At 48.1% G+C, this 26506-nt stretch overlaps 1 protein-coding gene across 2 annotated transcripts in view; it reads right to left on the bottom strand.

Annotated features, from left to right (window-relative positions):
* Nucleotides 1–26506, bottom strand: part of JAK2 (Janus kinase 2) — a 1290985-nt gene that overhangs the window by 256784 nt on the left and 1007695 nt on the right. For both annotated transcript variants that reach the window (XM_086961493.1, XM_086961492.1), the window contains 2 exons: nt 22557–22743; nt 10497–10624 (listed from right to left, as the gene is read on the bottom strand). In XM_086961493.1, coding sequence (XP_086817619.1) covers nt 10497–10624; nt 22557–22743 — 315 coding nt within the window. The remainder of the gene's footprint in view (nt 1–10496; nt 10625–22556; nt 22744–26506) is intronic.

Raw genomic sequence — 26506 nt, 5'->3', positions numbered from 1 at the left:
TTAGCAGGTGCTGTTGTACCTCTGGTTTAAAACAAGTTGGAAAGAGGGGACCCCTACAACCTAGTGGTTTGCTAATCGTAGGGATTGTACAGACATGAATTGAAAAGGAGAAAATAGCAAACAATCGGTAGTGTCACTGAGCCAATATCCAAATATCTGGATGCAATTTTACGTCCATACATCAGTAAAATATTAGGATATATCCAGGACACCAGGCATGTAATCACCCAACTTGAGGGCACAGCCTTCAATGCCCGTAGACAATGGATGGTAACATTGGACGTGGAAAGTCTCTACTCCAACATTCCATGTAAGGGCACCATTGAAGCCACAAAATGGTTCATCGAATCTTTCAAAATCGATTTATTCTATGAATCATTGTCAAAAAATGGAAAAAAGTTTTTAAAAAAAATGAAACAAAAGAATTAGAAAAATAAAATAAGCATATATTTTGCATACGTTATTGTCTAAGTGAATTATTAATGTTCATGTAATGATTATGTAAAATGAGGTTGTAACAAGGGCGTAAATACCATCAATTGGTTTGCTATTTTCTCCTTTTCAATTCATGTCTGTACCTCTGGTTTAAAACCAGAGACACAGAGCCAGGCATAATGTCTGACCAAGATACTGGAGTTGATCCTCTAGCTGAGGTGTTGGCCGCATTGAGGGTACAGTGGATAGAGGTATTAGATATGACTTTCCTCTCCATTACCAGCTCTTGCCCTCTCTGCCTATATTCCTCTAGGAGGTGTTTAAGGAGATCCTGCATCTAGTACTAATGTAAGCCAACGTAGTTGGCAATCCTCCAATGTGTGGCTGCTTGCTATCCTTCTAGTCTCTGCAACCAGGTTTTAATCTCAGGAGGTGAAGCTTCTCCTGTAGCCTCGGCATGCCCACTGTGTGAGATACTAGCGATTCTGGAGATATGTGGTCACCAATGTAGGGAGAGTCGTTCGGTGAGGGTTTATAATTTTTGAACCACCCTAGGTGTGACCAACATTGCCTTGATGGGCTCTCAAAAGGTATCAGAGTTGGTACTGAGCATACCCTTCAGCATAGAGAGGAACTGAAGGGTCCAATGAGTCTTGTTTAACATTTCAACCATAAAATCATCATCTTCCTGCACTCTGTCTGACTTCATGGTATGTAGTAGTGTCATCAGGGATGGAAGTCTTGGCTGGATATAGATCGGGATGTGTATCACACAGGGGCTCAACATTATAGTTGTCCAACCGGTTATCACTAGACTCTGGGTCATGGGTGTGTCATGGGGTCTGCAGGCCAGAGTGGGCTGCTCTACCCATAAGACTAGTGCAATGGGCCTTCTGGTGAAAATGGAGGAGGTGAAGCATGAAGTGGTAGTGTCGGAAGAAGTGGTGGTGGAGGAGGAGGAAGTGGTGGTGGTGGAGGAGGAAGTGGTGGTGGTGGAGGAGGATGTGGAGGTTGAGTAGGGAGGTGGTAGTGCTGCTGTCCTGGTGTCTCTTAGGAGGGTGCTCCTTAAACGTCAGTTTTCCCTTCCTTGGGAGAGTCTCCTATGACTTTGGTGGTAAGCTTTGTGGAGATTTTGCCTGACTGCATGTGAATAAAAAGAAGCTCTTTGCAGGCATCTAACTCCTCCTGCAGCCGTTGGAGGATGGTTTGCTTTGAAACCTCGGAGCTGGCCATCGGGGGCATTTTTGGTGCCAATGCACCTTCGATGTCAAAGGAGGCTTTGATATCACAGCTGAATGATGCGCAGACATCCGGCTTTGGTGCTGGTATAGGTATCGATGTTGGGTGTTGAGGGATCTGGGGACTTCAATGGGGCCCGAGCCTTTGGCAAAAGCTTTGCAGTGAAATGAGGGAGCTTTGTTTGCTTCAAAGGCTGCGGTTGGTGCTGACCATGGGTGGAAAGTTGTGGTAATTCGGGTGGCAGTTGTTTAGGCTAGGGCTCAACAACAATGCCACTACACGTGGCCGTTTTACCGGTGTGGGTTGTTTGTGGATGCAGACCATATTCATGGACAAAGTCGTTTTCCTTGGTTGCAAAAACAAACTGGAATGGACCACTGGGCCTCTGAGGGACTGGCCTCCTCTTCCACTTCGATGCTGTGCCCCTGAAGATGTCAGCGGTGTCTCTGCATTCTCCAATGGGCCCACCTACACTCGCATTGGTACTAAAGCACAAGATACTACTTGTGTAACAATACGTAAGTAAGAGACATTAGTTAGTGATAGATTCCTTACCTTAGAATATCCCCAGGCGTCAGACTGGATCCGGAAAGTTTTGCTTAGCAGTACACTTGCGCATCAGTAGGTGGCGTCCTGCGGCTCCGCGTCCGTCACTGGCATCGTCAGCGCTGAGATGATTTCACGGAGAGTACTTAGGCGCCACCCATGGGCGCTGACGTCAGTTCTGTACACGACTTTCATCGCCAGAAACGCAGAGCCATGCAAGATACTGACCATTGGTGCATAAAACTAGGGCCCTAAAAGAGGATGACCTTAACCCTAGTAATTAGTTTGTAGAACTGGGAGGATGGGCGGGGCGGTAAGGAATCGATCACTAACTAATGTCTCTTACAGATATATCGTTACACAAGTAGTAACTTGTGCATCTGAAAGAGACACATTAGTGATAGATTCCTTACCTTAGAATAGATACTCCAGCAATACCAACCACAATGGTGGGTCTGCGAACAAAATTACACCAGGAAGTCACGGAGAACAGAATGGCCAAAGAAGCCATCTCTCCAGACTTGACTGTGAAGGCAGTAGTGCTTTGTAAACGTGTGCAGCGAGGTTCACGTAGCTGCCGGACAAATGTTCTGCAAGGGAACGCCGCATCCGAAGGCAATAGTGGCTGCAGTTCCTTAGTAGAATGGGCTCGCAGGCCCACAGGAGGCTCCTCCTTGGCCAAGGAGTAACATGCTTTGATGCACAGAACGACTCACCGGGAAATGGTCCATTTGTGCACAGCCCGACCTTTTTTGGCGCCCACGTAGCCAACAAAGAGCTGATCATCCACCCGGAACTGTTGTGTACGCTGCAGATAGAAAGCAAGCGCATGTTTTGGGTCCAGACGGTGGAGCCTCTCCTCTTCCCTGGAAGGATGCAGAGGCAGAAAGAAGGTGGGCAAAGTGATGGTCTGCCCGATGTGGAAGGGCGTGACAACCTTTGTCAAGAAAGAAGGACGGGTCCTTAAAACCACCTTGTCCGGATGAACGGAAAGGAGGTCTAGATGAAAGAGCCTGGAGCTCACTCACTCTTCTGGCAGAGGTGATAGCTACCAGGAAAGCTGTCTTGAGAACGAGAAGACATAAAGGACAGTTATGAAGGGGCTCAAAAGGAGCGCACATCAGAAAAGTCAAAACAAGATTTAATTCCCATTGAGGTATTATAAAAGGCACAGAGGAAACGTGTGTGTAACGCCTTTGAGGAAATGGTTAACAACCGGGTACTTAAAGAGAGAAGGCTGATCAGGAAGCCACAGAAAGGCGGAGGTGACAGAAAGATAACCTTTGATAGTGCCCAGAGCAGAGCCCTGCTGGGCGAAGGACAGAAGAAACAGAAGAACCTCAGAAAGGGGGGCAGAAAAGGAATCCATAGCTTTTGCTGTGCATCATTCCACAAACTTGTTCCATCGGCAGGCGTATATCGTTTTAGTGGAGGGACGCCTGGCTGCCAGAATGACATTACAGACCACGGGAGGAAGGTCGAAAGCTGTCAACTGCTGCCGCTCAATCTCCACGCATGGAGGTGGAGGCTGGACAGTTTCGGGTGGAGGACCGTCCCCTTCTGCTGCGACAGAAGATCCTCCTGAAGAGGCAGACGGATAGGGGGATCGATGCTCATACTGAGTAACTCAGGATACCATACTCTCCGAGCCCAGTCCGGAGCCACAAGAATAACTTGGGCCCCGGTCGCACCCGATCTTCTTCAGCACTCTGGGCAGAAGTGGTGTAGGCGGAAAAGCATACAGTAGACCGCAGCTCCACTCGAAACGAAAAGCGTCTCTGAGCGAGTGCTGTCTTGGAAAGTCCAACACGCAGAACTGATGACATTGCGCATTCTCTTCGGTGGCAAATAGATCTAACCAAGGCTCTGTCCACCGCAGAAAGAGACCTTGCGGCACGTCAGAGTTCAGACACCATTCGTGATCCATCAAGCACCGGAGGCTGAGTTTGTCCGCCCTGGTGTTCATAGAACCTGCCAGATGTTGAACCACCAAGGTAATGCCTTGATGTTCCAGCAATGTCCAGAGGTGCAGAGCCTCCTGACATAGGGTCCAGGACCCCACCCGCCCTGTTTGTTGCACTACCACATGGTGGTGGTGTTGCCCGTGATCACCTGCACTACACTTCACTGAACAGAGGGAATGAATGTCTTCAGTGCAAGTCGGATCACCCACAGCTCCAGAAGGTTGATATGGAGCCGGGAATCCGCCAGAGACCAGAGGCCTCTGATCTCCGCCTCTCCCAAGTGGTCTTCCCATCCCAGGAGGGAGGCATTCCACCACTGTGGGCTCCGGTTGGGGAAGGGAGAGGGATCTGGCATTGACCCAATCGCTATTTGTGAGCCACCACTGCAGTTGTCATGCAATGTCCTCCGAGATCTGGACATAATTGGACAGGTTGCCCTGATGCTCTGCCCACAGAAACTTCAGGTCCCATTGCAGAGCCCGCATATGCCATCTGGCATGTCGCACAAGCAGTATGCAGGGGGCCATTCTTCCTGACTGAAACCCGCGATAGAGGCTGAAAGATCGGGATCATAGCCCGAATATCCCGGACTCGCAGCTCGGGAGGATAACCCCGAAACTGCGTCAAATCCAGAACAGCTCCGATGAAGGGGAGCTTCTGAGAGGGACTATGGGGCTACTTTGGCAGGTTGAGGGAGAACCCCAGCAAATGCAGTAGGTCGGCCATAGTCTGAAGGTGGTTGACGACTGCCTGGAGCGAGCCCGCCTTCAACAACCAGTCGTCTAGGTAGGGGAAGACTGAGACCCCTGACCTGTGCAGATGAGCTCTGACCACCGCCATCACTTTCGTGAACACCCGAGGGGCGCTGGTAAGGCCGAAGGGGAGCACGGTAAACTGAAAATGCTCCTGGCCTACCGTGAACCGCAGGTAAAACCAGTTGGCCGGAAGGACGGGGATGTGAAAATATGCATCCTGCAAGTCCAACTCTACCATCCAGTCTTCAGGGTCGAGAGCAGTCAAGACCTGAGCCAGGGTTAGCATCTTGAACTTCTCCTTCCGGAGGAAGCGATTCACGTCCCGGAGGTCCAAGATAGGACGCAGACCTCCTCTGTCCTTCTTGGGGACCAGAAAGTAGTGGGAATAGCAACCACTTCCTACTTCTGGTGCAGGAACGCACTCGATGGCCCCCTTGGCCAAGAGAGCCGCAACTTCCTGTTGGAGAAGAGCCAAATGATCCCCCGACATGCGGTGGCACAGAGGTGGCATGGCTGGGGTAGGTGACTGAAAGGGAAGGGGGTAATCCTTGCAGAGTATCTGCAGCACCCGTTTGTCTGACGTAATCTCGCACCAGTGGGGGAGGTGGTGGCGGAGCCTGCATCCCACCGGCGTGGGGTGCTCCCTGAAGCTCAGATTAGGAGGGTTTAGAGGGGGAAGCAGCGGGGTGGAAGTGGATGGACCCGCACGCTGGTTCCCCGACCCGTCCCTGCGGAAACCACAACTGCAGCCTCGCTGTGGCTGGTTCTGCACAGGCCTGGTGGAGAGGCGCACCTGGGCGCCTTGACCCTGGTTACGAAAGGAACGAAAACCAGGAGTGGGCGGGCCGTAGTAGAAAGACCCAGGGACTTGGCCGTAGCCCGCAAGTCTTTAAAGCGCTCCAGTGCACTGTCAGCCTTCTCGCCAAACAGGTGGGTGCCATAAAAGGGCATGTCCATGAGCAAACTCTGGACATCGGGCAAGAACCTGGTCAAATGCAACCAGGTGTGGCGCTGCAACACCACAGTCATAGAGATCGACCTGCCCAGGGAGTCGGCGGTGTCTAACCCACACCGGACGGCAAACTTAGCCGCATCCTTGCCCTCGCCTGAGAAAGGGTAGCCTGCCCCTCCTCAGGACACTGAGGCAACACCTGAGCAACAGCATCCCACACAGCATTGGGAGTAGCGGTTCAATAAGCAGGCGGTGTTCACCGACTGCAGCCCGAGGCTGGCCGAAGAGAACAACTTCCCAAACTGGTCCAACCTTTTAGAGTCCTTATCCGGCGGAGCCGTGGGAAAGGCACTCTGTGACGTTGAGGCCTGAATGACCAGGCTCTCAGGCGTAGGGTGAGTGGTCAAGAAAGTGGGGTCACCGGGCACCGGTCGGTGGCATCTGGCGATGTTTTTATCCACCCGGGCCCCCGTAGCCGGCCTCGACCAAGTGCCCAAGAGGACCTCTGTAAGGGTGTCATTAAAAGGAAGAAGCGGCTCCACCGAAGTAGACGCTGTCTGGAACATCTTGGTGAGGAGGTTGGTCTTGAGGGCCACCGTGGGGAGGTCAAGATTCAGGGCCTCAGCAGCCCGATGGAGGACCACCTTATAGGAGGCATCCTCCTCCATAGTAGGCTGGGAAGAGGCAAATCCCGGGTCAGAAGAGACATCAAGGTCGCCTGCATCGTCCAAGTCGTCCAGCCAATCGAGTTCGGAGTCACATTGCAGAGCAAGCGGATCCTCGGACCCTTCCCAGTCATCATCCGCCTCTGGTGTAGAGGGGGCCGGTCGCGACGGCAGAGCCGAAGCCGGAGATTGGATGAAAGGCGTCGGGAATGGTGCCGTGAACGGGGCAGGCCGGACCGGTGCCGATTCCCAATGCAGATAACAGGCCGGAACAAAATGGTCCAGGAACCGGGGCAAAGGTGGGATAAACGGCACCCAGTGCAGCGCCGGGGGTGGAGCCGAGTGTGGCGCCTCGGCTGGAGCCGAGGGTGGCGCCGGGGCAGGAGCCGAGGGTGGCGCCGGGGCCAGAGCTGGCAATGCCGCACCTCGTGGTGCCAGGGCCGGAGCCAGCAGGGCAAGATCCTGTGGCGCCGGGGCTGGAGCTGATGGCAGAGCCGCCGGGCCAGCAGGATTTGGACGAGAGTCCGCGGGGCCCGAAAGCGCGCCGGCGGGAGCCTGAGGCCTGTAAAGGCAGTCCAAAGCAGCAAGGAATTCTTGCATCTGTTCGGGAGTCGCCGACGGACCCGGGTATGGCGGGTAGGCTTCGGGACTCTCAGCTCCAGAGGAGCCGCAGGGACGAGGCCCCTGTACCCCTCGTCTGCCTCCAAGGAGCAACGAGGGAACGTCGGAGAGCGAACACGCTTCTTCGACTTCTTTTTATGGCGACACTTACCGGAATCCAAAGGCGAAGACTTGGAGTCCGAGGAGCGACATATCCGGTCCCGCAAGCGGTCCCGGGAACGGCCCCTAGACCGGGACCGGCGACCCGACGAATGCTGGACCTCCAGCAACTTCCGACGCCGCTCCCGCAAGGCCTTGGGGGCCATGGCACGGCAGTCACAGCAGTCCCGGGAGTCGTGGTCCGCCTCCAGGCAGTAGAGGCAAACATCGTGGGGCTCCGCTACCGACATTTTTCGGCGACAGGTCCCACAGGACTTCAAGCCGGGCATCCCTATGTGCACCAAGAGAAAGGTGGGGAGACAAAAGTCTCAAAATAGTGGTCAAAAAGAGACCAAGGTATGTGCTTGTTAGACCCGTCCACCTTGGCGCAGGCCTTCACCCATCCAGGGCCTCCACCGTCACCTATGCGAGGCCCCCACCAGGATACCCTGTCCCCTGTTGTCCCTACATCCCCCCTGCTCCCCGAGCCCTAGTAGCCACCCCAGCGTAGCCCCAACCAGCCTCCCTCGGAGCGGGAAGCCTAGAGCCCCGACCGGATGGTAGAAACCTAGGCCAGCCAACCCCCTGCCCCCCAGAGCATCAGAGAAACCTGTTTCGCAGCCACAGGGGAGGGGGAGAAGAGTTTCGATGGCACCTCCTGCCAGGCCTGACCCCGATCCCTGCCGGGCAACGGAAGAACCCCTCCTCCCAACTTCAAAGGAGGGATGAACGCCAGATGGCCAGACCCGAGACATTCAGCCCCGGAACCCCAGGAACCATCTGGGAGGGGCCGAAACTGGAGACGGGAGACTGAGGGTAAACCACGAGGACCAAGCAAGGAGGCGGGCCGTTGAGGAGGGGACGACGAGAGCCTGCAGACATGGTCGCTGCTCGCCCGGAGAAGAAACGACTCTGGTGTCCCGTCCCGGACTCCCCGAGCCCTGCAGACCTGGTCGCGGCTCCTCCACTACCAGAAGCAAGTCTACATCCGACGCGGACTCCTGGAGCCCAGCAGACGTTGTCACGGCTCGAGTCCCTACCAGCCGTACTGTCCAGCAGGGGAGTACGCACCGGACCCACCCGTCGTAGAGTACGCACTGGACCCACCAGTGGTAGAGTGCGCACCGGACTACCCCGCCGCAGGGCACGTGTCGTACTACCACTCCACCCTGATCGGACAGTGGAGTGCGTTGCGTACGGGAAAGATCAGCAGAGTATGCCGTGCACTGAGGAGAGAACAGCGGAGTACGTTGCGTACTGGGAGAGACCAGCAGAGTACGCCGCCCACTACCAGTACGCCGCGTCCTGAGAAGAGAACAGCAGAGTACGCTGCGTACTGAGAAGAGAACCGCGGAGTACGCCGCGTACCGAGGGAGATCCGTGGAGTACGTCGCGTACTGGGAGAGACCAGTGGAGTACAGATCGTACTGCACTGCCAGAAGAGTACGGGCTGTCTCGCGGGTGCCCCGGCAGATCCGCCACACCCCCGGCACGCCGAACTTCAAGAAGAGGGTGCCCTGAACGTAGGTGTGCTGGGGCACAGAGGACCCCAAGACTTAAGTACTGCGCAGTGTCCCCACTGACCCTGTAATACGCCGAGGCCTTTCCGCCCTCGCAGAGGCGGGTTGGTCTCCACTTCACTGCTCAAAACGACATTGGTACCACGTGACTCAAGGATTGTGAGTGGTACGCCTGGTACCTCGACATTGCGGCCCTCCGTATCACGTGGCTCGAGGATTGAGAGCCGTCCGCCGGATACGTGGCCCCCTACCCCCGGATCAAGAGTGTTGAACCCCACAGCCCCCTCAAGCTATAAGGACTAGAGACTGTGAGTATCTGGAGTTGCCCCCAACGTGTCCCGCATATCCCAGCCAGGTGCCCTGTCAGTCCAGAAGCGAACCTGGGCCCCCCAAGCCCCTGTGTGTATACTCCCCTGACCTGTTGCAGACTCATAAAAAGATCCTGTTGAGCTAGACCTTACTGGTGTGGTGTCCTTTTGTAACGTGCTGGTGTCCCTGCATGCATGACCATAGATGTGTAACCCTTCTCTCATGGAGGCCTGACTCGCGAGCTCGGTAACGTTCCTAGAAGGGAGTGGTCCCGGGGTGGCCAGGAGTACCTACCCCTGTCCCCCAGAGACCTCCCCCTTCCAACAGTGCTCAATCTGGATCTGCGCTTACTGGCGCGGAAAAAGGAACTGACGTCAGCGTGCATGGTTGGCACCTAAGTACACTCCGTGACGTTATCTATGCACTGACGACGCCAGTGACGGACGCGGAGCCGCAGGACGCCACCTACTGACGCACAAGGGTACTGCTAAGCAAAACTTTCCGGAATCAGTCTGATGCCTGGGGATATTCTTAGGTAAGGAATCTATCACTAATGTGTCTCTTTCAGATGATTCTTTTCTGACTGGAAGGTAAGGCAGGCCTCACACATGGTAGCGCCCTGCTCGGGGGAGAGACACTGATTGCTGACTCGATGTTGGCCCATGTGAATGGCAATGGGATTAGTACTGAAAGGGTGTCCATTCGATCACTGTCCCTGCGTTCTCATCGACGATGTTCTCAAGACAAGGGGCAGAGCACACTGGAAGGGGCAAAGGCCCTTGTAGTAAAGATTTGAGAAGAACTCTTTCTTCCATGTACATTGAGATGAAAAAAAGAGGATTGAGGATCAATTGCAGTGGGTTTTTCCAGAAGCATGGGAGTCGAGTGATTGAGTGTGCCTGGCAGTAAAGCATTGTTAGGTGCCAAACACGGAGCCCGATAGGTACATGTCAGACAATGGATATGTCTAATTTGTGAAGGTCTGCTTCTGATTGGTATATACTCGCCTGTTTGGTCCCAGAATACTGTCATGCAAGTCGAGTTATTTCCATGATGGAATTGCCTGTGTTACATCATCTAGATCTCTCTCCATACGTGTTCATCCTTTATGGGGGCTTTAAATGTCATGCAAGCACTGTTACCATGGCAAATGTGCTTGCAGTGTCACATAAGCAATGAATTCTCCTGTGCTGAATTTTCTACAGTAGCATGGTGCACAGGGCAAAGTTTGCACTATCTTGGCAAAAGGAAAAATATAAAAAAATATACTGGAAATATGAGGAGGCACAGGGCAATTATGACCCTGCCGAACAGTAATTTGCTCAAAATAAAATAGTTCTTCTTTTACTTACAAATGTCAAGTCTTCATTGCGGATTTTGTGAAACATCATTTGGCTGACGTTATTATGCCTCTGCAATGTTGGGGATAAAGGCACATCAGGAGCTCCATTGCTTCGAAAGATCAAGAGATTCGATTTGTCTGAGGAAAAAGTATAGCATATAATATTAGCGAGTTACGCGCAAAAGTTGGTAGAAAAAAACCTGACTATGTTAATGAATTTTTACATAAATGTCTTAACACACATCAAGGAAAAATGTCATATTAAGATTTTAGCAACTTCCATTTCAACTCCTTAAGCACAGCACCTGACATTCACTGAATATGTGCCCCCAACTTGCTTCCCAATCTTGCTGTATAAATAATTTGGTTGTCTTCAAAGATTCTTACCCAACGCTTAAGTATTATGACGAAAATGCAGATGCAACAAGCAACATCCAGAACGCTTTTCCATCCAGCACACAGCCCCCAACTGGCAACATTAGCGGGACAGATGATCTTGAAGGATCCACTTCCATTCCTCAAAACTGTAGGTCTGTTGCTGTTCTTGGACACCATTGTACAATGAAATGGGAGGGTATCATTGTTCTCCCTACCATGAAGTACTGAGAAGGTAGTCCCTTCAGCTACCTCTGCAAAGGACATCATTGCCAGCATCTCAGGTTTAAGGGTTCAACAGATACGCCCCAGAGTAATGCCTGTTGAAGCCAAAATGTTCACAAATGTATACAGGGGTTTCTAAAACTGAACATGGTGAACATTAAAGTTTGTGCTCCTGGAAATTAGTCTTTGCAGATTAGCTCCACATCCATCATTAGGGTTACCTTTGGCTGAGTGCGCAAAACTTTAAATAGGAAGAATGACCTTCGCCAAATGGAGGTTGCTTATCACAGATAACATGGACAACCCATTCAAAATTTCTTCCTCTCCAGTTTCTTTCCTTTGCCTTCAGCGATGGTCTGAGGGGAAAACACGTTTCCTGGAGAGGTAGTAATCTGGAGGTTGGCTAGTTTTAGCCATCACAGCGCATTTTGGGAAGCAGGTAATGGGTGACCTTTCTGAACCCACTATGAGGATGTACTGAACCTGGCTGGCATCGAGCTGCCTCCCAACTACTGATGTTTGGATGCACAAGCTGAGGTTCTCCTCCAGCTTATTAGACACATTCTTCAAAACAGTCCAGTGTAGACCAGAATGTTACGCAGAGTACGGCAGTTTCCTCTTGGCTAGAACAACCTTCCCTGATCTGCCTGCCCAGCTGCTGACCTTAAATGCACTGAAGCCCTAGCCAGTCAAAGGTTCACTTACATATCAACTGGAAGCACCCTCGACTCCTCAAGAGAGATTGGAGGAGGTCTGTCTCAATATCCAATTGTTACAAGTGTAGGTGAGCGGAGTGGTAACCCTGCCTCTAAAGAACAGACCCTCCATACACCCTACATGTTACAGTCTGTTGTCCTCAGACCTTGCTTTGTGTGCACAGGTCGAGCACTCAGTTGGTGTGCGATTTAGCCAAATCGAAAAGAGTCTGAAAGATGCATTAATGCTGAGTGTGCCCTTTGTCCTCTTGGCTTTACAGACACACACACACAGTTGTTCTCGAGGGTCAGGCACTTGTCAGCTCCCTTCATTAACGCTAGTCACCCATGTACACGAAGTCACGGACCATGAGAAGCTAGGACACCAAGGCCATGTTATATACACATTTGTAGAGTTACTTCTACACTATTTTCCTATTACCACTGAGTTTCTTTCTATTTGTTGTAGTCACATTCACAACTTTCAGAATAATTAGGTTGGTGACTGGTACGGTTTACCAGTTGCTATGGCATTTTTGTAAGTTTCTCGTTTTCAGTGTTCCTAATCATCTAGTGATCACAAATGGTATATTATTTTTATATCCAGTAGGCCTCATTTTATCACTAATACCACTGAACTGCTGTTTTTTTATTGAGGGTTCTGATTTGTGTGCTCTTTTCTATTTCACCTTCATTTGCACTGTAAATATAGGCACAACTCATAACAACGGCAGAACACACCTCTATTGCAACTATTATTATTATGTTTTACTGTTCTTTGACAGTTCCTCACCACATTAGTGGAAATAATCTTCCATTGCTTGCCCAAGTCTACCTGTAGTGTAAAGAAGACGTGTTACACTAAGATTTCATGACAGAACAAGTACCGAGTATGCTGGTTAGTGGGAAATACCAGCACTCTCTCCATTGTTAGTGCTTGATTGGCTCTGAGTCTTTGAAGGCTGAGGAAAGGGCCTGCCATTATGCAAAACACTTTTTGGATGTTTTTAAGGACTGAAAAAGACAACCACCTACTGCCTAAATGGCTCACAGAAACGCTAACTCAATCTGATTGACAAAACATTTTTCTGTTACTAAGTGTGTCCTCTTGAAAATGTAGACTTAAGTCACGCCAACCGTATCAATAATTTTTCACAAATGCAGGTGTAAGAATGGAGGGCAGGTGTCCAAATTGTGAGTTAGGTTACTTGCGTTGCTTTTTATTTTGGTCATGGCCTTCAAAATTGTAAGATTGTACTTGATATTCTGCATAGCATCTCATGTAACTACAGCTGTCAACATGGTTGTCTTGTAAGTTATTTATTAATCCATATATGAGCGTGTTAGGAACTGCTTTTATAGGTGGAACAGGAAGGGCTCACTACTTAATTTCTTGTGGGTGCAGATGAAGGGGTTTCTCCAAATCACAAATAATTTAATTGGAGAGAGATAAAATAACAATAGAGCTGCTATGTATGTGGACCTTCCCCACTCTCTAACAACACCAGCAGAAGGGTATTCAGCACCAATAAGATGGCATTACAATACAATATAATCCTGACAAGTCACTGATACACCAACATCACAGTAGAGGATGCGGGACTGGGAAGAGCTTTGACTCTTTCTCACAGCTGACTCCACTGCTCCAAGAGTAGCTACCGCAATTGGTGAATGTGTAGGTTGGCATCTGGCACCACAATATGCAAGATGCTTGCAGCCCCAAACCCTCTGAACCACCACTTTTTGGCGCCCTCCAAAGGAGTCTTCAACTGAGCAAGCATGTGGCACTGCAATGGCGATGCTGAGAGATTCAAATTGGAGTTACCCCAATTTGAAAAGAGCAGAAGCTATGAAATATGACCTACAAGTGGGATTACAGCGGGCTCTACTTTTCCCTGACTTTACTACGGGGATCTAGTATACAGGTGAAGACACTTCCCGGGGATTGGAATGAGCTCTGTCAATGAGCCTCTCTGCCTCTGTGTGATAACCAGCAAAGTAAAAAGCTGTGCACGGGAACTCGCCTCAAATCTTAACATATGTGGAAGCTGCAATATATTCTTTTTTTTTAAAAAGACTAGAAATCATTGCTGCGGTGCAGGGGACCACACCCTTTATTGTTTGGTCTGTTTTACCGCCTCTACCATGTGGTTCTGCTCAAACACGTTTGAAGATCACATAAATATGGACGTTGGAAAATTATCTAGGAGACTGCCCTGAGAGTTTGTATACTACAGTTTATTTATTTATGTAGCAGTTTTATATAGATCGATCTAGGATTCAGGGACAGCACAGCACTTTACATAGGGTGCACCAAAACGTTACAACCAAGGTGTCAAAGCAAGAAATATTAAAATGATTACCTGACAAATGTAATTATATACTAAAGGCTTTATTAAAAATACAATGTGCAGAATGTATATTAAATAACAAAATAGAATGTGTTAACACAAACATTTGTAGTAGGCTACCATACTTAAAACATATAGTCCTGTAACCTAGAAATTATGCCTGGATTTTGACATATGTAAAGACACCATATTTTAAAGTATTTAAATGAATACTTATTTATTTAGCACTGAAATGCATGTTCTTCATTTTAAATGACAGTTGTGCAATTTGGTTTTCTTCTCTTTGCTGTATACGATGCAATTTTGCAAGCTACTATTTATTAGATTATGAATAAACATTTGTTGTATTAGACGACTGATAGTTACGTTCACACCACAAAAGATGTGGAGGGCAGGGAGGATGATTCACGGGAAGACGTTTTTGGAAACAAGAAAGGATGTGTCGGGGGAGGAGCCAAGCAGGCATCCGAAATGGCCGCATAGTCGCTCGGCTCCGCGAGCCCTTTCGCCCCACACGTCTATCCTGCCGAATATCCGGACCCACGGAGGCATACTTTGATAAAGGAAAGAAAACGAGCACCTACCGTTTGCTTCCGGAGCTCCTGCGTGCCGCCGATCCTGGGAATTATCCCGACTGCTTTGGGGCCCACGCAATGGTGAGACCGGGGCGTTGATTAGGCAGGGCCTCCGGCCACAGCTGCAGCACCAACGGCCGTTGATGGCGGCGGGGAGCCTGCCGGTGGGGGCCGATGATATGAAGGACCGCTGCCAGCGGTGAAAACCCGAGCCGCTTGACGGGGACCCTTGATGGGCAGTGTGGTGGCGCAGGATCGGAGGGGGCACTTGACTCCTGCCCCCTCCCCAAATTTTGTTGACCGGGCATAGCCAAGGATTGCCCCCGACATAGGCGGGCGACTCCCGGGGCCCGGCGGGACTTTAGCCTTTTGGTGACTCTCCTTTCTGGACCCTGCCCCACAGTTCGTTTGCCCTGGGGATGCATCCCGCGGTGCCCTCACAGTAAGGCCTGGTCCCTGAATATGGTGAAGAGGGACGGGGCCGACTGGATTAAGATGGCGGCTGGTGCCCTTCTCCACGGCTCATGTCCAGGTCGGGCGGCCGTTGCAAGGATGGGGCCGGGATGCTCGCAACGCACGATGGAGTTCACAACCTGGGACGTGTTGGCTGCCCTAACAGTTTTGCACGAGACCATTGATTGCCATGTCCGAGACCTGGGTGCAAGGATGGACGCCATTGCTGTTTCGCCATCTATGGAGGCCACGATCCTATTCCAGGGGTCGGCCGATGAACTTGCTGCTGTCTCCATGGAGGAGGTTTCGGATCCTCGGGGGCACCTTGGGCCGCTTAAAGACCGGGCTCCCGTGCCCGTGCGGACAGTCTTGATTGCTCGTATGGCTGTATCCTTGGGACACATGTCCGGCTGGCGGCTGGGGGTGGAGCGCTGTTTTCCTCCTTGGACTGGCCCCGCTGTGTCGCGGCGGTGGCCGGACTGTTTGACTCTCCTCTCCTGGATGATGTTATTATTTGCCAGCTTTGGGAGGTTCATGGGACCAGCGTTGTTGTTGCCTGATCTTTGCTATCTATATTTGGATGGATTTGGATTACTATGCTCTTTTATGGCTTCGCCCCGTCCGGGCCCATCCATTCTGTTTGGACCCTCAAGACTGTGCTTCACGTTGATTAATGAGAGGACTTCGGGCGGTATTACTGCCTGACAGGGTCAGGGATGAGGTGGCCTACAATCTATTTGCTTTATTACTGACAGACGGTGCAGTGGGTATCTTCGATCGATATTTCATTGTTCTTGTGCTCGGGATTTGTTTTCTTCCTTATGGTATTGTTTCCTTTTTGGGATTTCCGTAGTGTAGGGGTGAAGGGCGGAGCCGGGCAGCGCGATGAGGGCCCTCCTCCGCTTATTTTCTCTTCTTTTCTTCCTTTTCCCTATCTTTCTATATTTCGGGTTCTATTAGGGCGACAGGCACGTGGCTGGGGGGTAGGCCATGACCTTCTGCGGGCGTGCAGGGTGGGGGGTTGCGGGATGGGTGTTAGATTAGTATTTGTTTCTATGGCCCTATAGTCTTTCTTCTCTTTTAGTGTCGTCGTCGCCCATGTTCCTTGCGGTGTGTTTGGAGTTGAGGGGCGGGGTTTAGACTCGTTACACGATGGGGTTGTGCTTCCACTTCTCCGGTTATGTATATTTTATCCCCTGATGGCCCCCCGTATTGCTACTGTTCAAATATCCTGATTCGCACACTATCGCGGGACTGGGTGCGACTGTGCGACACTTTTTCTTAGTTCTTTATTTGAAAATGAACCTTTTAAATCCTGATTCAAGCTGTAGTGTCCGCTTCCAAATTATGTACTGTTATTGTATTATCCTGGGCTCCGAACTGTTACAACTATGCGTATTGCTTGCAATGTTTTGATTTTGTCTAGCGGCCGGCCGCGATGGTTGTAGGCCCATACCTGTAATCACATGTGCTACAAATAAAGGTTCACCAAAAAAAAAAAAAAAAAGGATGTGTCGCAACATTTAATGACACTGATTAAAAGACGATTGTACTCAGGTGAGAAAATGGGGGGTTGGCCTGTTCCCAGTAGCATGCTGAAATCTTATTGGTGAAGAAGAAGAAAGAATCTTTATGTTGCAACACAGAAAATGTGTGTTTATATAAATGCGTGTTCCTAGACAAGATGGGCAGACTCTTTCTGTAGGACTCCCGATCTGCAGCAGTTGGTGTAGGTCCCTCTTTCTTAACTCTCTGAGAGGAGACTCTGTAGTGGGTTTCTGGACATCTCTTTATGGGAAGTTTTAAGTTTATTCTTTAATCTGCTATTATTTGAGCTGAGAACACTTAGACATACTCCCCAACTTACGACACGGCCTCTTCCTACCCACCATTCCTATATATTATGGACAATGGGGCATGTGTAACATGAATTATTGGTTTGAACTGAGACCGTTTTTGTTATATATCGTTCATTGAATTTGTACTAACGTCTGATATATACATGTTTTTACTGTCACGATCCCCTTTCTACACTACCCTCACGACTGCACGTCCCCCCTTTACCTCCAGGGGCACTTATACAACTGCAATGTTTGAAATTATTATTGTTGCTTTTTCCCTATAATGTGAATTAAACATTATAGATGCATTTTTGTTTATTTGATTTACTCAATTGGTTGCGACAATACACATCCCTCCTTTACTGGGACCCCTTTCCTCTTAATGAGAACACTTTCCAGCTTAATCTGCGAAAGCGTAATGCTTAGGTTAGACTCTTTCATCAGAACTGTTCATGAATATCTGAACAGACACCTTAAATCCCTCTCGCATTTATCCTGACAGCTTAGAATAGGGAAGTTTCTTTATGGAACGTGCTTAATGCATTTATTGCATTGATACTTTATTTTAATTTACTGAATTGACTTACCTTAATACTGTATATTGATTCATTTTGTTAACCTTTAATGGTGAAACATGGAAAATAATACTTCAATAAAAGAATGAATAACAAAAAGATTGAAAATAAAACCCTTTAACTCAACTTAACTCTCTTTATTGACTGAACTAAAGAAGTGATTTATGTTGAGTTTAACTTTTACATCTCAGCTGACAACAAAGTTCCATCGTCCTGTATGCAGGGTTCTTGGCGATGAGTAAGTGACGAGTGGAACCACCGTACTCTTGCAGTTGTATTAAAATATAATGTAAATAAGATGAAAACGAGGGTCCCCAATGAAGAGTTTTAAGCTCACTTAAAACGGGAAATAATGCTGCAAGAAAATGCGTTTAAATTATCTTTGGAGGTATTTGTGAGAGGAATTAGCAGTGATGGCATGTGGGATGGTATTCTCTACTTTTCAGTTAGATTCCTTAGGGAAGGCTTGTTTCAGGATTGTGTGTTTTGTTGGAAAGCAAGAGTTTCTAGGCATAGACAAACTGTGGTACTGAGAGAGCAGGATCCCTCTGAGATGTTTAGCTTGTGTGCCAGTTAATTAGCAGAATCTATAGCCTTGTGGACTATGCAGGGTAACTTAAAAGTGCTACTAGACTAATGGGGGAGCCAGTTAAGTGTGGCACGGATTGGGGTGATGTGTTCGTATCTACGAGAGTTACTGGGTTGAGGGTTGCCTCCTGTGGGTCTAGGTGGACCCCCTGAATGCCATTCAATAACAACTTACCATAATCAAGTTTAAGCAGGACTAGATATTGGACCACCATATTGAAGTTGTCGGCTAAAATAAAACAACTGAGTCCCCTGAGGGGTCTAATTTGGAATGGAGTACTTTTAGCCACAGCACTGATGTGGGCATGGAGCTGTATGCGTTTGTTAAGACTAATACCCATTGAATACGCAGTTTCACAATCAAGGGTTGGTAATCAAATAAGTCGGAAGAATTCAATCAGGTATAGTAAAGGAATTGTGCCCAGCATAGGTGAGAACAGACAGAATTCTGTTTTTTGAGTGCTAAGTTTAAAAAGTTGGAGTCACGTTCATGGTGGGAGGTTGGTGAAAGTCTTTTAAAGATTGGCTAAGTCCTCCGAAGAGGAGATTTAAAAGTACAGTGAGTTTCATCAGCGCAGTGATTAAAGGGGCAGTTCAAGGTTCTCAAGAGAGAGCAGAGGGGCACCATATACAAAGAGTAAAGGGTTGGGGAGAAGATGGACTGTTGGGTGACTTCTGGTCGAAGAGTTAAATGAGTAATTTGAGAGAAAAGATTCAAACTACCTTAGAACCGTGCCTTAGATGCCATCCGATCTTTCAAGACTTTTTAGAAGGGAGGTGGGACTGACCGTGTCAAATGCAAAGGAAAGGGCAAGAAGTAGCATTTTGCACTTTTAGGTTCAAATAAAGTCACACATCTGGGGTTTTACAGGATATGAGTAAGAGTATTTCTGCAGTTGGGTGACCGAGTTCAATATTTTGCGTTCAAAATAATTCGATAATATGTTGCAATTTTGTTTGATGTTGGGTATTACAATAGGGCCAGAACTATTGATTTCGGAGGTCACTCATTGTTTTCCGTTCGTCTAGCAGTGAGTTTGTGAATCCTTCTACACCTCTTCTCCCTTCTTACCCACACCACTCACTTATCCTCCACTCCATCACATTTATCCCATGAAAAAAAGGACTTTGACTGTGGTTTGACTCCTTCACTATTATTAGTATTGAAAAGTGAGCTTTTCTCCATTGTGAAGTGCTGCTGGTGCTAATGAGGTGGCTCTTGAACGTGAAAGAGGGGAGCATGAAAACGTTTAGTAAAGTATCTTCCCAGTGGTGCTTTGTATTACTTTGCCTTTATTGCAAATAAAAGAAACATTTGAGAAAAAGAAATCATGAATAATTCTTTCAATTACTTATACACTACACGTACCATAATTTTATTATTTCAAAGTGTCTGTAGATCACAGCAAACTTTCTACAAGATCTAAAAATTATCTTCTTATACTTATGAGTTTTTTTTTCCCACCGGTATGTATTATCTCCTCTATTGCTTTCAATAAGAATTATATTATGCAGATGAAGCATGAAAGGAAGTTGGTCTGTACATCCTGTAAGATCTGTAGGTTAGTCAATCTGCTGACTAATTCAGTTAGGGAACGGTTAAGTGGAAGTAGGACATGCAGTGTGAAAATAAATATAATGAATGAATGAATGAATAACTTTATTGTGTGGTTACTTAAAACCATTACATTAAGATCAAGGTATAAAATTACAAAAGTTAAAAAACCACAAAATTTCAGTAGTCAGGCGTATGTTAAAAAGTTCCCAAAGTTCGTAAGGGCAAAAAACCACAGAATTTCTGGTGACAAGTGTTTATAAGAAGTACCCAAAGTTCATACGGGCACACGCGGTCGGGGGCCTGTGAGGGCCACCGGGGGTCCTACAGCAAGATCTCTATTCCTGCGTGGCCTTTGCTGCTGTCAACTCGAGCCGAGTCTGTTGTATAAATTTTCCGAATGAGGCCATCTGTTTTACTACGCTCAAGATATAAAGATAATGGATTGCTTTCTTGACTGTGCGTGTCCCAGCGTCCCTGAGAATGGGCCTAAGGTAGAGTGTGCGGGGTGCACGTAGAGCGGGGCAGCAAAACAGTAAGTGGGCCAGTGACTCTCGTTTATAGTTGCAGAGTCTGCAATCCCGAACTCCTGTGCCTGCATTTTCCGGGTGATATAGTTCATTGAGCGGCAGGGGGTGCAATCTGTAGGCGAGGATCTTGTGGAGAGCTGGGAGGCCCACGGCCTGCGTGAGATGGTTTCGAGGATTGTGCGCGATGTGTGGCAAGCATAAGGACTCATGGAAGGGTCTTTTCCTGAGGGACTCCAAGTCCAGCTCCCGGGAGCGTGCACGCACTTGTCGCTTTATCACGTGTTTGATGGTCGTGTAGTTGACAAGATCTGGGTTCCACGACTCGATCGCCAGGTTCAATTGCGTCATGGCAGCTTCGATGGTAGCTGACCAGGGGTTCCCTAGTTCAGTAAAGATGTGTATCAGGACGGCCTTTAGTGTGTTATCGCGTGCCGCTGTTGCGAGGTAATAATATTTACTTAGGGCTGCCATCTCTTCCAAGGTTTGTTGGTTAAGGGCGAATTCCAGGCGGATTAGAGTGTTTCTTATGCATTTCGGCAGGTGAGACAGTCTCTTGTATGCCCCGCAATGGATTTTTTCCAACTCCTTATTTAATTTGCCTGGATACGCCTGTTGTGCGTAGTTAAGGGCCGGCATTAACTTGGCCTTGAGGACTCTTTGAATGGCCGTTGCTGATGGACCGTGTATAAGGGCTTGTAGTTTGCACAGGGCAAAGGTGATGGACTTACCTTTACCCTGTATTTTCTTTAAGTGGGTGCTGCACGACCCTGATTCATGAAAGGAGGCCCCTAAGTATAAGTATTTCTGGGTACTGTCCAAGGTTAAGTGACTGAGGCTCCATTTTGCTCTTTTTTTTGGGGGTAGTGTCCAAAAATGACTATTTTTGATTTAGTCGGGTTTGCTACCAGCCTGTTTTTGTTGTTATATATTGCCAGGGCGGTGAGTGCCTTTTGGAGTCCTGTTTTTGTGTGATCCAAAATTACGAGATCATCCGCGTACTGCATGAAATGTATTTTGGTTGCCCTGATCTTTGGTGTTACTAAGGTGGCCTCCCGCAGGGCTGTCTCCATGTCTGCTGTATATAAGTTGAACAGTAGGGGCGCCAACACGCACCCTTGTTTTAAACCGCGATTCGTGTCTATCTTATCAGTTGCGGAGTCGTTTGAAAGTTTGATTCTTACCCAGGTGTTTTGGTACAGGGATTGTATCGCTCTTAACAGGGAAGGATCGATGTTCCAGTGGACCAGCATTCTCCATAGGATGGTACGGTCTACCCCATCGAACGCAGCAGAATAGTCGATGAAGCAGGCAAATAAAGGGAGGCTTTTACGCAGCCGTGCTCGATTGATTAGGTAAGAGAGTGCTGTGATGTTATCCACAGTCGAGGACCCTGGTCTGAAACCGGTTTGACAGAATGGCAGGAGTTTTTCTTCACTTGCCCAGTCTGTGAGGTCTTTCAGGATGGCACTTGCGTAAATAAATATAGCATCAACTTGTCTTTGATGTTGTCTTAAATACTATTACAAAAATGTTGTGTGTGTTTATCATACAACTGCATTTGGATGAATTAATTCTATTACAATCTCCTCGGGTGGTGTTTCAGTACCCCTCCCATCTCTGCACATGTCCCGGATTAGCCTTTGTTTCCTAGGGTTGGTTCAGCAAGAAATTGCAGATTTCAAGGACCCACATCTTCCTAACCCTTTGTTCACAATATGATATCAGGTGGTGATCCTTGACTTAATCAAAAAGATGTAGGGTTCTCAGTTTTGGGGGTACACGTGAGGTTTAGTCTTTTTACGTGCATCACAACACTGGGATCCATCTACTGTCGATAAAGTGTTGTGAAAGAATATTCAGGGCCATTGTGTCCAAGATCTTTCTTCTCCACATCCACCGATAAAGGCATGCTTTTGGCTTCAGACATTTTGCAGTCACCATTTTGGCAGACACCAACAAATGAAACAACAGCCTCTAGCCCACGCCCAGTTAGAGTCCTATCCCATGTGCCTTACTCCGAAAACAACTCATGCTGGGCTTTGGAATCCCATTTCCTTTATTGGTCCCGAACTTTATTTCCAGTATCCCAATCAGTGGGCATTTCCATACATATGAAAGGGATCTCCATCTCTCGGTACCCCCACAAACATATGCTAATTTAATATTAAAGTCACTGCATTTAGAGAAGGGTCTGTGCAATCTCATGCCCCACGGCTTGGAATGGCCCCTTGCAGGCTTAGGATGAGTGTTTGTAATATAATGATTAATAAAAATATGAGAACATAATTTTTTTCTAAATGATCTTACCTTTTGTTTTTGGCGGACAGCATCTATTAAACTGGAAAATTATGCCATCTGATCGGACAGTTTCTTTCTGATAGCAGTTCAAAAGATCTTTAAGGCTCGCAAAACTTTTCTTCGCTCCACTTAAATTGTAATCCCCATTTTCATTTTTCGTGATTAAACAGTGCTTATACTCCGACACTCCATCACGCTTCAGAGGTACAAGGGGGAAAAACACAAATGAAATTATTGAGACTGTTTAGCGAAAACAATTATTAACTTTATATTAACGTATCAATAATACAACATGACAGAACAGCATTGTATGAGCAAGTCAAACTACTGCACCAAAGTTTAGCAGAACGATTGGCTGTTGAATAAGGAACCAGAGACAGAATTATGATAAACTGATAAACTCGTCTTTAGTTTATTGTGTTTAAGAGAATAGGGAGTGGTAACAAGAGACCGCTGGGGCTCCTGGGCACTTGGAGAACTCCATGATTAGTAACTGGCTAAGAGCCAACTGATCGGATGAAGCCAGGTCTTGATGCATTTCCTGGAGAGCCAGATACCACTCAACGTTTAACAAATGTGAAGGATGTGCCAAACTGTGATCTGAAGAATCTACTCAACAACAAAGGCACATTGGGCCAAAACAAATATAAAAGCTCTTTCTACCACTACTGGAAAGCAGCATTGATATGTCCATGCAATACTCCAGCAGAAATATCGGCTAAGATAAAAAAACGTACTCACCAGAGTGACTTGTGAGCTTTGCATTACAGTCTCCTTTTCCTTAGATTTGTGAACCATCCACTCCATTACGAGGATAGCAAGGCACTTCTGAAGCGCACAAACCAAATGAACATTTCCAGTGTGCTCCGAGGCAAAAGCCCCAAACAGCCCAACTAACTTCCTCCAATTCAGTTTCCCTCTGCCTCCATCAAGCTGTAGCCAAATACATAGACTGGGGATGGCTATTGAGTCATCTGCCGTCACGTGCATGTAGAACAAGGTGGGTACAAGAATCACTACGAGGAGTATCTTTTAGTTAATCCCATGTCTCAATTGTGTGTTCATAAGACTCCACAACAAGCGAGGCAAGCAGCTAAATTAAACTTCTGAGATTTTGTTGCTATGGTATTGTCCCCTGCATGAAGTATGGTTCTCTGCCTTGGCCTACGTGCACAAACTGCATGTACTTATGATCCTGCTTTCTAATTTTTGGTCACGCCACACACTAATCCTATGTGCATGCACTGACCTGGGTCTGGGCTAAGACAATGTTAAGTTCCGGACCTTGTCCTGAACCAGGAGGGGTGCACCAAGGGCACCCTCATAATGCAGGAGGACTACCGTCCTTGTCACAGGTGTCATGTGTGGAGCACACTGGTTCAGAATACCATGTTTGGTGAATTCCAGTGGCAGACCTTTCTATCCGTTAGACATAAATGCACACTTACAGACTCATTCACCTAAAGTTACGCCACCCATGAAAAACCCGGAATCCTGAATGCCGACATCCGTACATGTGTGCTAATATGAATAATGTGATGTGCACAGATGATAGTGGTCTAGAGGTTTCATTTTGGAAGTCCGTAGCATGGAACTGTGTACAAGATGGAGAGGAGGCTGCTTACCCATGACAACATTTGTATGTTGCTAGCATTTCCTAGATGGGAAGGAAATAACACCACACACTATATTGGGGAGAAAAAGGAACAGGCTTTCTTGAGAAGTGCCAGGGACCTTCGTGATACATTGAGTGGCAAATGACACTGACTGCAGCTGCGGTTAGGTACATGGCAGAGGCTGCAGGGTAAAGCCTGCAGTATTTATTGTTAGGGAAAAGAGTACTTTAAAGGAGCACAGATGTGTGTCTCTCTTCCTGATCTCTGTAGGAGTGATTGCAAATAATTCGATGCCTCCTGCTCACACCTCTTTGGACTTTGAGGTGGGCAATCCACCTGGAGATGGTCCTGCTGGGAAGAGCATCATTTCAGACAAAAACCAGGCCGGAGAAGTGGCCTGGCCAGGAAACATTAAAGGAGAACCAAGCCAAACTGGTTTCAAAGAAGCAGACCTGGAATACATGTTCTCCATTTGAAAAACTGGTATAAAGATGGGTCCCTAAAACCCGTCGGTGTTGGTTCTTGTGGTCTTTTCGACTGAGGAGGAGGCACTCCACAGAGTTCTACTAAGTAACCAAGGGTGGTTGTTGCACGGACAGCTGACTCCCTAGAGACTAGGGAACATTGCCTGCAGTCTGAGCTAAAGGACGAATTCCTCAACTGTCCTGAGGGTCAAGACATTCCGTCTGTGAGCGAGGGAAGGATGCGCCAACTCTGCAGTAGGAGCTGATCGTACAAGAGCCTGCCATATTTGACCTTGGTGTAGGGTCCATTCATAAGATTCGCTAAGCAGCTGCACCGAAGGAACTGGGGTACTACCGGACCAGGCAATGGGATCTCAGCCATTTATTCCCATTGTAGCTCCCAAGACACCTCGAGCTGTGTGACAGAGTGGTAGGTCCGACTGAAGCTGGGATAAGCACCTGCTGGTGGCACAAGTGCCTCACAAGTAGACTGCATGACCACAACATTGTTAAGGGTGTCGCTATTCAGGACCAATCCTGAATAACACGCGTTCGGAAAGGTGCCCCCTGGGTGACTCGTGAAGAATCAAGGTCATTGCCTCCAGGTAATAAGTGGCAAACATAACTCCCAGCGACAACCACAACAAAAAACAAGCACCTGGGGGCATGTTGCACTCAAGAAGAAGCATCAAGTACTCACTGGAGTGCCAGAGTAAGCCGTTTTGTGAGCAGAAACCTAACAGCCGCCCAGAAGAAGGCCACCAAGAAGAAGCCTTTGCTTCTGCCACGACCCTTCAAATGATGCGCGCACAGCCAGCCCTTGAAGTCTGCAGTGTGCCACTTGGAAGCTTCTCTACTGGTGAGTTCCCGCTGCTGCTGAAGGGATAAAAGTGGCCTGGCACTACTTCTACAAACTGGGTGAAAAACTAAAGAGGATTAGGCCCAAGAGACTGAGTGCTAAGACCAAAAGGAGCAGCACAAACAGTACTCTCAGTACATCTAACTATGGACCTTCGGTAAAAAAGCCCCTAGAAGCATAAAGGCACACAACCATATATCAGGTATCCTTGTATGATTGGATATGTAGTAGAATTCTATGTTTTCTGAGTAATCAAGAACTAATCTTTTATACAAAGAGAAGTATGGGCTAAACCTTGATCTTATTGCATTGTTAGGGGACAGTGTTGATTAATGTGCCTGAGTAACCCCACACCTCTACACTGAGAAGTCTGTGGCTGCTTGCCCTCGCTACCAAGAGTAAAGTGCAGAAAGAGCTGTACTAAGCCTCGTTTACAGAACTATGGTAAGAGAGGACAGCAGTGGTAAAAGGCCTGAACACCCATGGTTGTGGCACAGTAGCCCCTGTATACCACGTGTCCTCCTGAATGGGGTCAGACAGATTTAGTCGAAAATACCACATGTGGGTCTTTCAAAAGGTCCATCTGATCATTACAATGGCTGCTTTTAGATAACACAAAACGCTGATTACGAGGAAGTGATGCACTCCACACAGCGCACTGCAATGCACTGCTGCTCAGACGAGCAAGCCGCCGTACCCGCAGTTGCAGCCACACCAACAACAGAATCAGCCTGTAAACTGGGCCTCAGACGCACCCTTTAAGGTGAGCCTGATGGGGGCCCAAGCCTCAAGGACCCCGCCGGTCATCGTCTGCAGGCAGACTAGATCAACAAGGAAGAGGCTGGGTGTGCTCATGCCTCCTGGATGGAAGGAGACAAGTGCACCTATTGCCGCTTCATCTTTCCTTTTCATATACAGGCTGGAGTTCTTAAGAATAAAACTAATACTTGTTCTGCAATTATACCAGACTGTCCCCGCTGGCTGTCCCTGGCTCTAACTTCTCTAACTTTAATAGATCTA

Source organism: Lissotriton vulgaris, chromosome 3_1 (assembly GCF_964263255.1).
Source record: "Lissotriton vulgaris chromosome 3_1, aLisVul1.2, whole genome shotgun sequence".
Taxonomy (NCBI): domain Eukaryota; kingdom Metazoa; phylum Chordata; class Amphibia; order Caudata; family Salamandridae; genus Lissotriton; species Lissotriton vulgaris.
This window is presented reverse-complemented; position numbering and strand designations above follow the sequence as displayed.